The 11,239-nt window shown below is 44.9% G+C and overlaps 1 protein-coding gene across 1 annotated transcript in view; it reads right to left on the reverse strand.

Annotated features, from left to right (window-relative positions):
* Positions 1 to 100: 100 nt before the first annotated feature.
* The window catches only part of LOC108539882 (caspase recruitment domain-containing protein 8-like), a gene marked incomplete at its 3' end in the record, with an annotated part of 63,885 nt that continues 52,746 nt past the window's right edge, over positions 101 to 11,239 (reverse strand). The window contains exons 3-9 of the mRNA XM_017888825.1: positions 9,914 to 10,054; positions 9,170 to 9,310; positions 6,631 to 6,671; positions 5,833 to 5,983; positions 4,975 to 5,204; positions 4,636 to 4,898; positions 101 to 226 (exon numbers count right to left, since the gene is read on the reverse strand). Of these exons, the coding sequence (XP_017744314.1) occupies positions 101 to 226; positions 4,636 to 4,898; positions 4,975 to 5,204; positions 5,833 to 5,983; positions 6,631 to 6,671; positions 9,170 to 9,310; positions 9,914 to 10,054 (1,093 nt within the window). The remainder of the gene's footprint in view (positions 227 to 4,635; positions 4,899 to 4,974; positions 5,205 to 5,832; positions 5,984 to 6,630; positions 6,672 to 9,169; positions 9,311 to 9,913; positions 10,055 to 11,239) is intronic.

An 11,239-nucleotide genomic window follows, 5' to 3' on the forward strand; every position in this document is an offset into this window, starting at 1 on the left:
CATGATTAATGAAAAAAATTGCATTTTGCTAAAATTCTTCTATTTGTTGCAAAAGTACAAAATATTCTGAAATCTATTGTTAGATTTGAATTCTACCAACCGTGGGTATTATTTCCAGATGAGCAGAATTAGACACAATATAATGGGCACCAAAGGTCAGGGGTTCCACTGGGGGTGAAGTCTGTAGACGCACACCACAGAAGCGATCTTCCTCATCATCTATCATCTGAGGAATAAGGGGAAGAAACATCAGAAAGCACACAAAAAAGGAAATAAGCACAAATAGTGGCATAAAAGTTTTCTATATATTATATTAAGTAGCATGTAGGATATGATTCAGTTGATGTAAAGATTGAGAGGATAGGGCTGTGTGTGGTGGCTCACACCTGTAATCCCGGCACTTTGGGAGGCCGAGGCAGGTGAGCCACCTAAGGTCAGGAGTTCAAGACCAGCCTGGCCAATATGGTGAAACCCTGTCTCTTCTAAAAATACAAAAATGAGCTGGGCATGGCAACGCACGTCTGTAATACCAGCTACTTGGGAGGCTGAGGTAGGAGAATCGCTTCAGCCCAGGAGGCAGAGGTTGCAGTGAGCTGAGATCTCACCACTGCACTCCAGCCTGGGTGACAGAGTAAGACTCCATCTCAAAAAAAAAAAAAAAAATGAGATGATTGATAGCTAGATTACATTTTTAATTAATAAAATATGCAAATAATTTATTGCTCCATAATTTTCACAGTGGACACACCCATGGAGCCAACACCCAGAGGGACACACAGAGATAAATATACAGATAGATGGTAGAGTGATAAACTAGATAGATGTAAACATGCCTCTATGCAAAACAGATATGTTATTAACATTTTGCTGATGGACATCTCAGAGCCAAAGGGTTTCTTGTGAATAGTAAACTTATGATAAATTCCTGTATAGTTTGATTTTATTTTTACACTGTGGAGAGTTTGACTAGGGGACTTATAAAACCCAGGGACAAAGGGACTTCCTATTGGTGCCTCAGCTGAGGGCTGGTAGCTTGGCTGTGTCTGTGAACACGTCTCTGAGGGGTGAGGGTAGAGATGTCACTTCTCTCCATCACAGGGCTGCTGTGAGATGCTCGGCCACCTGAGCACCGGGGAGCAGATATAGAAGAGTGAGGTCCCCTCTGAGAGGCCTAGCAGCTGGAGCAGAAGGCGAGACCTCAGAACTATCTGAGCAGGCACCAAGGACATAGAATGGAATTCAATCAATAAGAAAACCTTTCAGAAGTCTCAGGGGCAACTCAATAGAGACTTTATGGAATTAACAAGCAAGAATTTAAACTAAAAGCAATTGACAGTAGGTGGCATTACGAGTCCGGCTGTTAGACACCCTTGGGGTAATGACTGGGAGAGGGTTCAAGGGGGCCTCAGAGAAGTTGGAGATGTTCTGTATCTTCCTCTGGGTGCTGGATACATGGGTGTGTCCACTCTGAAAATTATGGAGCAATACATTATATGCATATTACATTAATTTAAAAATATCAATGACATTGACAAAGAAAGGATGGGCAAAGCTGAAACCTAAACTGGGCCTGGAAGATCAAATAAAAGAAAAAAATTCAATTTGTATTGAGCAAAGAGATGAAATCATGATGGGGATGAAGCAAAGACGGGATGTGGACACCTATCCAGGAGGCATCCCACATATGCCTATAAAGAGAACCAACTCCAGAAGGATAAAAAGAAACTGATGGAGGAAAGACATGATGTATCCTGCCATCTCTGATGAATGATTATTTTAAATGAACAGATACATTCAATGTAAATTATAACAACAACAGATTGGAAGTATAAGAACCAAAGACTTCAGTATAATATTGACAGGGTTATCTTTATGTACTGATTTCTGCAGAGGTTGAGAGACATATTGCTGTACTTATTTTCAAAGAATAGAACAGCATTCTTTAGTTTTTAGAGATTTTACTATACACACATATATTTTTCCCATAGCATGAACATTCCATGTAAAATCTTAGGTTGTCATGTTTTTCACTATTTCTTCACTGATGCATCCCCATCCCCTAAAATAGTACCTGGAATATATAAGGCACACAATAAATATTTGTTGAATACATGGATTAGTCCGTTCTCATGCTGCTATAATGGACTGCCTAAGACTGGGTAATTCACACATGAAAGAAGTTGAATTGACTCACAGTTCCACGTGGCTGGGGAGGTCTCACAATCATGGTGGAAGGCAAAGGAGGAGCAAAGTCACATCTTACATGGCAGCAGGCAAGAGAGATCCTTTGCAGGAAACTCCCCTTTATAAAACCATCAGATCTCATGAGACTTATTTGCTATCATGAGAAGAGCACAGGAAAAACCTGCCCTCATGATTCAATCACCTCCCACAATACGTGGGAATCATGGGAGCTACAATTCAAAATGAGATTTGGGTGGGGACACAGCATTACAGTAATGGAAGTATGAAAGATCAGGGTGGGCTGGGCGCGGTGGCTCAAGCCTGTAATCCCAGCACTTTGGGAGGCTGAGACGGGTGGATCACAAGGTCAGGAGATCGAGACCATCCTGGCTAACACAGTGAAACCCTGTCTCTACTAAAAAAAATACAAAAAAACTAGCCAGGCAAGGTGGCAGGCACCTGTAGTCCCAGTTACTTGGGAGGCTGAGGCAGGAGAATGGTGTAAACCTGGGAGGCGGAGCTTGCAGTGAGCCAAGATCTTGCCACTGCACTCCAGACTGGGCGACACAGCGAGACTCCGTCTCAAAAAAAAAAAGATCAGGGTGTTATGACACCCCCAGAGGAACATAGTAATTCTCTACCAATGGATCCTAATCAAAATGAAATTTGTAAAGTGCCAGATAAATAATTCAAAAGATTGAACTTAAAGAAGCTCAAGAAGAGATGCAAGATAAATCTGAAAGCCAATACAACGAAATCTGAAAATTCATTCAGGATGTGAACTAGAGATTTACCAAGGAGACAGATATCTTTAAAAAATTAACATCTAGAAATGAAAGATTCATTGAAAAAATTACAAAATACGGTGGAAAGCTTTAATCATAGACTAGACCAAGCAGAGGAGAGAACCTGAAGTCTTTTTAATTAACTCAGTCAGACTAAAATAAAATAATAAATAAAAAAGAAGTATGGGGCTACATAAAGCAACAACACTTATGAGTCATCAGTATTTCCAAGGGAGAAGAAGAAGGGAAAAATTTAGAATCTAAGAAAATAATTGGCGAACATTTTCCTAGCCTAGCAAGATATTGAAAGATCTGAATACAGGTGGTCCAAATCATCACCACTAACATACCCTGCAACATGAACTTCACCACGATATGGAGTCATCAGACTGTCTAACACCAAGTGAAGGGAAACATCCGAAAATCAGAAAGAGAAAAGCATCTAGTCACCTAGAAAGGAAACTCCATTCGATTAACAGTCGACATCTCAGCAGGAACCTTATGAGCCAGAAGACAATGGAGTTGTATTTTCAAACTGCTTAAAAAAACCCTGCCAACCACAGACGCCACCATGCCTGACTAATTTTTGTATTTTTAGTAGAGATGGGGTTTCAGCACGTTGGCCAGGTGGGTCTCCAGTTCCTGACCTCAGGCGATCCGCCCCCCTCAGCCTCCCGAAGTGCTGGGATTACAGGCGAGAGCCATCGCCCCCAGCCAATTGTCTCCTGTATTTAAATTACCCACAGTAACCACCTTAAATACAGCCAGGCATGCTCTCGCCTCTTGTGATTGGGATGCAAAGATGGTAGGCACCAGGACAGTAAAGTTTAATGAAATCTTCCTGGCATAATCTTCCCACCAAGGCTGGAGGCACAGAAGCAGCATTTTATTCAGAAACACAGCAGCTATGGAGCTGCAGAAAGCAGAACATCTGCTTCATCACTAATCTAAGAGAGGGTGTGGGACCATCAGCCTTTTGTAAATGCACTAGAGGGAGATGCCACTGAAAGGAAGGAGTTATCCCAGAGGTGTGAGCGAGTGTGAGACTGTCATTCAGATATTATCCATCTAAAATTTGGTGAGAGAGGCCGGGCATGGTGGCTTGTGCCTGTAATCTCAGCATTTTGGGAGGCTGAGGCAGGAGGATCACTTAAGGTCAGGAGTTCAAGACCAGCCTGGCACAAATAGTGAAACCTGTCCCGACTAAGAATACAAAAAATTAGCTGGGCGTCGTGGCGCGTGCCTGTAATTCCAGCTACTTGGGAGGTTGAGACAGGAGAATTGCTTGAACCCAGGAGGAGGCGGAGGTTGTAGTGAGCTGAGATTGTGCCACTGCATTCCAGCTTGGGTGACAGAGCAAGACCCTGTCTCAGAAACAAAATAAGATAAAATGAAATGTGGTGAGAGAATCTCTGCTATTACTTCTTCTAACCATCTCCTCCTTGAGAGCCAGAAAAGGAAGGTCCCTTCCCAGTAGTCCTGAATTTCTATGGGGATTCTTGCATGTGGCTCAATATTCAGCACCTATAGGTGACCCTCGGGGAGGTGATCCATGTTCTCTCCATGAAAACTGTGTCTTGCCCTTTCTGTTCCACTGGAGGGGCCAAGGGGATAACCTGGAAATATCATTGTCATCTTCTCTGGTCTCCTAAATCGCTCAGCTTACCTTCGTCAGCAAGGCGTCGCTGGGGACAAGGTACAAGTGGAACTTAACGTCTTCAGGGTGGGGGTGAAAATAGAGCAACGTGTTGGAGGTGATGGGGATGGAGAGGCGAGTCCCCCTGGCGATCCGCAGCAGGATGCCCATCAGAGAGAAGCTGGGGTTTTCCAGGACAGCATAGAAAGGCTCTACCCGGCTTGGCTGCTCCAGGACCATCCCTTCATCCTTAAAATGGGCCATGAGGAACCAGGAGACGTCCACCTCACCTGCTGCAGGAGAACCGCAACAGCAGTGAGACAGCACGCGCCCCGGCAGCCCCCAAAGCCTCCGCTCACCCCGCATTACCTTGGAGGGAGATGAAGTGGGGGAGGTGGATTTCGGCCACAGCCTCCTCTGGCTCTGCAGTGATGGCAAACAAGGGACCGGCCACCAGCCACTGTTCATGGTGCTGCAGGTCCAGGCCCAGGTGCTGACTCCAGGAACCAAACGCAATCGTCACCGTGACCGCATCCCTTACCACGAAGCCGAGGCCGGTGGCTGACCACAGATACCAGCCAGCAGTGGGGAAACGAAGGCTGAAAGGAGCCAGAGTGATGTCATGACGGGAGAACACCAGGATTTAAGCAGCGATGTGCAAAGGGAGGTGGGATTTGAAGTGAGGCGAGGTTCAGGACCCACCTGTGACTTTCACTGCATTAGAAAACGCTGGGGAGTTCATTAACCTCTCTGGGCCCCAATTTCTCTGCATTCTATATATGTTGACATTAAAATATCAATTTCGCAGCACATGGAATAAACATATTATTGATGAAATGTTAGCTATCATAAGGGATGGAGCCGATATGCTTCCATTTTATTTTTATATTATTTAATTATTTTTGAGATGAATTCTCGCTCTGTCACCTAGGCTGCAGTGCAGTGGTGAGGTCTCATCTCACTGCAACCTCTGACTCCTGGGTTCAAGCGATTCTCCTTTCTCACCCTCCTGATTAGCTGGGACTACAGGCAGGTGCCACCACACCTGGTTAGTTTTTGTAGTTTTAGTAGAGACAGGGTTTCATCATGTTGGCCATGCTGGTATCGAACTCCTGACCTCATGATCCGCCCTCCTTGGCCTCCCAAAGTGCTGAGTCACCACACCTGGCCTACACACTTCCTTTATATCAGAGCGGTTTTCAAATCATCAGCATCTTCCGTTCTTACCTGTATGTGTTTGTGCTCTTATCAATCAACTCAACATCCACATTTCCTTCAGGCCCCAGAAACTGATGATTTGTATAATCTTGTTCAACCTCAAAACCGAGTTTAGCAGCATAAGAGGAAACTATTTGATTCTCTTCTGAGCAAATATCTCCTGAAAAGAAAATACTAGACATGTAAGAGGTAAAGAGTTGGAAGAGGCATGGCCTGAAGGACTCCTGGAGGCTGAATTACACAGATGCTGTTGGGATACAGATATCAAATAAGAACAGAGAGTGACCAGAATATGCGGTTCTGCTTCTTTGAATCCAGACAAGGAAAGGCACAAGAATATTCTCTGTCATGACTAAAAGTATACCCCAAATTCCACAGGGCTTTCTGGGAAGCCAGGCTGGACAGCTTTGGTAGGAGGCACCGTTTGCTGAGGACTGGAACCAATGCACCTACATTTCTACTGGACCCAAAGAATAGATGACACCTTCTGCTGGTGAAGCAAGTCCAGGTCAGAAAAGGATCGAGCTCCAAAGCTGAAGAGGCAAAAGAGCTTGCCTTCTTCCTAGTCCCTGCTGCTGTCCCCAGCCACCAGGACCATCCCCTGATTCCCCTGAGCATTTCCGTGCCCCGGCGGTGAGAGGCTTACATGTCCCCATTTAAACTGCACAGTGCACTGTGGCCGAGGTAAGGAAACCACTCCTGATCTTCACTGCACAGAAGACTCTAAATTGTCTTCTCCACATAAAATAACATTTTATTTTCCATCAATCCACATGCCCTTCAATCCTCTCCCTATTAGTCCATTACCTGATTCTTGTCCCTCTGAAGATTCCTGCTGTTCTGATACACTGGAGGTGGGGATCCCCATGTCACAAAAGATGAAAATATCAAGAATTAGTTGATGAAGGCCGAGACGGGCGGATCACGAGGTCAGGAGATGGAGACCATCCTGGCTAACACGGTGAAACCCCGTCTCTACTAAAAAATACAAAAAACTAGCCGGGCGAGGTGGCGGGCGCCTGTAGTCCCAGCTTACTCGGGAGGCTGAGGCAGGAGAATGGCATGAACTCAGGAGGCGGAGCTTGCAGTGAGCTGAGATCGGGCCACTGCACTCCAGCCTGGGCGACAGAGCGAGACTCCGTCTCAAAAAAAAAAAAAAAGAATTAGTTGATGAAGATGAAGACGATGTTATTAAAAACTGGAGCTGCACTGTCCAGTAGAGTAGCCGCTACCCAGATGTGTGGTTTAAATTTGTATGAATTAAACTTAGGTAAACTTTGGTTTCTCAGTTGCACCATCCACATTTCAACTTCTCGAACACCTACATGTCACTCATGGCGACAACACTGTGTAGCAGAGAACGGAACACTCCTGTCATCACAGAAAGTTCTCTTGGGACGGATCTAGACTATCAAAAAATAGAAGACATTTTGAATGAAGATATCTTTATCCAGATTTATAAATAATAGAGCTAAGGTGCTCCCTAGAGCCAAATATATCTCGGCATCTCTCCCTTTTCTCTTTGTCCTGTGCTCATGTTCAACGTGGACACAGCCAGCTTCTCTGGCTTAAATTGATTGCTCCAATTGGTATCATATGATGCTGGAATCAAAGACTGAAGCAGTAATTCACCAATGCACAAAATGCATGCATTTATATTCCAAGTTAATTCCAAACTTGACCACACCTGGGAAGCTTTAAAAACCACCCAGTACCTAGGTCACAGTCCACACCAATTGAATCAGAAATCTGGAGGTGGCACCAAAGCATGGGGGGGGGGCGCTTTCAAAGACTCACAGGTGGTTCCAATATTAGCCAACATGGGCTCCATGATCTACAGCGTGAGCCAGTGGTTCGTCAGGCCCCTGGAGAGAAATCTGCCCTAACACAGGCAATCCCTTCTGGAGGAAGGCAACCAACTCCATCAAATTCTCTGCCTTTGATCTGTTCCTCGAGGTGTCTGTTTATTTCAACGTGAAAGAGACCAGCAGAAAAATTGACACGTGGATTAGGTTTAAAAACAACAGGTACCTGGAGAAGCGGGATGAAGAGAAAGGCTTTACAGTGCTTTTCTCAGAAGGGTTGTGTAGGCAAGTCAAGCATGGAGAGACCCTTGGCCTGACATCCTAAGACTGGTTGCTGTTTGTGGCTACACATTTTACTGTGGATTCGGGTAGCCTCAGGCAAAGCAGCAAGAGTAAACATGCCATGTTATAGTCTCTCTCCTGGTGCATGTGCATGCTGGAGTCTGCCTGCTGAGGAGGGGTTTAGAAGGTGGGAGGAAGCCAGCGCAGAAATGCAGACAGCGCATCCCAGATCGTGAGAGCCGACGGTTCCATTTTCAGGGACTTTGCAACCAAGTTGTTCCACACAACTATTAGTCTAAATTAAACGATACAAGCTAACATTTAAATAAATCATATTAAAAACAAAAGTAATACATGCTAAAACATACCAATTTCCAGTCATTTTCCTACACTGTCCAGCAGTCTATGCTCTTGAGGTTATTCATGTCTATCGTGTCTGTGTGGTGAAAGTAGGATGAGAGGCTTCTGCATGTGTCCTCCCAACTCCCTCACCAGGGGCTTCACGTTGGTAGTTTGAAACCTGCCACGATGGGGATATTCAACCCTTGGAAATTGGCATACGCTACAAAGAGATCCATTCTCCCCTCCCCGATGTTAAATCTCAGGACTCCACTGTGGCCTTCAGCCTCATCATCAGCCAGTTTCCTAGAGAATGAGGTTGGTTTTAGGCATTGGGTAACAGCTCAACCAATAACCCACTGGTCTTTGATTGCATTGCTCATTGCCTTTTTGTGCATAGGTTCTCTAGACACCTCCATGGAAGAAAATGTCATTGCCCAAGGTTTGCTTCAAAAATTTCTGGATTCATTGCTAGTATTGCATAAGCTCATTCATTCTCCCCTGAGTTCGATGAAAAACACCCAAATTCCTCTCATTCACATGTTCCTCTATGATATTAAGACACAGCGTCCAATAGTTTTCCAACGGAATAGCTTTTCTTTCTTTCTTTTTTTTTTTTTTGAGACGGAGTCTCGCTCTGTCGCCCAGGCTGGAGTGCAGTGGCGCGATCTCGGCTCACTGCAAGCTCCGCCTCCTGGGTTCACGCCATTCTCCTGCCTCAGCCTCCTGAGTAGCTGGGACTACAGGCGCCCGCCACCACGCCCAGCTAATTTTTTGTATTTTTAATAGAGACGAGGTTTCACCGTGTTAGCCAGGATGGTCTCCGTCTCCTGACCTCGTGATCCACCCGCCTCGGCCTCCCAAAGTGCTGGGATTACAGGCGTGAGCCACCGCGCCCAGCCCAGAATAGCTTTTCTTACCTGGGAATGTCCTTCCCAGATGGTTGATCCTTAGGAGAAGCGGTGAACCATAATGCCTCCGCCTCTGTCTCATCACCTTCTTCGAAAAAATCTAAGATGCTACCACACAGCTGAGAAACACGGAATAACTCCCTGTATACCCTGGAAAACAAGAACAGAATTTTCTATGAATATAAGGTAGGTGCCTGATGATAGCATGGCCTGTGCACGAAGATTTTATGTTAATAGCCATAGACCCCATATTTTATCTTAGGGAAGTCTTTCCTCAGGCCTGCACGACTCCATCTCACCTCTCATCACGTAAAATTTAACTGGATGCCTGTTTCCCACTACATGCTACTTTTCCATACTAGGAAGCAGACGTCAGTCAATTCTCAACATCTAGCATTTGCCACAAACTTTGGTTTCATAATAGGTCAACAAGTATGTTGACCTATATAACCTTGCTAAGAATTTTAGGGAAAGGACGAGATTCCCAGTTTGACTTTTGACCTCAGGTGATCCACCTGCCCTCGCCTCTCGTGCACTAGGATTATAGGTATGAGTCACTGGGCCCCGACCTCTTTTCCTACATCTTATGAGACAGAAACTCTTTTGAAATAAAACTTACGATAACAAAGAAGAAAAGTAACATACTAATTTTATGCAAATAACCTACACGTCTTTGCTTCTTATGAATGTACATGAACCAGTGCAGCAAAATTCCAAATCTTTAATTTTCCCCAACCAATAGATGTCCCTTACGTATCATCTGTCACACAGGCTTCAGCCTGAGAAAAAATTCCAGTTGTCGTGTCTCGCCGTTTCTGTATGCTATCGTCAACCAATACTGTCTGCTGTCTTATGACTTCTGATGCATCTACATTCCTACTGGATCCATGGTGCCTGGGAAAACACAAATGGAGTTGGCATGTGAGCATGTCAGAGGAGCTCGATGGTGGGACAATCTTCTCACTGTGATGTAGCAAAAGTAGTCCAATCCTTAGACATGCGCATCCATAGAGATGCCATCCTTAGAGATACTATTCTTAGAGATGCTATCCTTAGAGATACCTTAGAGATGCCCATCCTTACAGACACCTTCTTTGATGCCCATCCTATAATAAAATGCCATTCCTCCACATTTTACTGAATTAACTGCATCTCTGTTTCCACCCAGTAGACAATGATCTTATCTCAGGAGGCATGCCTCCTTTGATTCTCAATCCCTGATGTTCATCACAGTCTGTCACACTTGACGATGCTCACTACTGGCCTCTGAAAGGATACTCTGTTTTTGTAAACTATAGGAGCATAAGAAGGGCCCTACTCTTCTATCCTTCGTTGGTCCTGAACAGGAGGGAATGTTAACCTGATGAACTTGTTTGCACAACCCTGGATGGACTGAGCTTATTTGAAGGTAGGATCTCTTTATTTAGGGTGAGCATGTCAAGGATGATGGACACCAGAGAAATTTGCATTCAGTGCCTTTCACAGACATCACTCAGCAGTGACAGACCTGTCAAAATGTTGCTTAACCTCTCTGAGTATCAGCTTTCTAACTTGTAAAATAAGGATACAGTACTCTCATCACAAATCCTTGTGGTGATTAATCATAGAAGGCTAAAATTACTTAGCACAAGAGCTAGGAAACACTGGGTTCCCAAAGCAAACAATTCATCCTAGTCCGTGGTCTTTTATGCATGCCAGAGCATGTCTCACTCATTTCAGACTTTTTTTTCTTTTTGAGACAGAGTTTCACTGTTGTCACCCAGGCTGGAGTGCGATGGTGTGATCTCGGCTCACTGCAACTTCCACCTCCCAGGTTCAAGTGATTCTCCTGCCTCAGCCTCCCAAGTAGCTGGGATTACAAGTGCCTGCCACCATGCCTGGCTAATTTGTGCATTTTTAGTAGAGATTTTAGTAGGGGTTTCACCATGTTGGCCAGGCTGGTCTCGAACTCCTGACCTCAGGAGATCCACCCACCTCCACCTCCCAAAGTGCTGGGATTACAGGCGTGAGCCACCATGCCTGGCCAAAGTTGCTCTTTTAAAAAAGTATGGACTGAGAAGGTTGTAAACAATATAAATG

The sequence above is a fragment of the Rhinopithecus bieti genome, unplaced genomic scaffold, assembly GCF_001698545.2.
Source record: "Rhinopithecus bieti isolate Rb0 unplaced genomic scaffold, ASM169854v2 scaffold_574, whole genome shotgun sequence".
Classification (NCBI taxonomy): domain Eukaryota; kingdom Metazoa; phylum Chordata; class Mammalia; order Primates; family Cercopithecidae; genus Rhinopithecus; species Rhinopithecus bieti.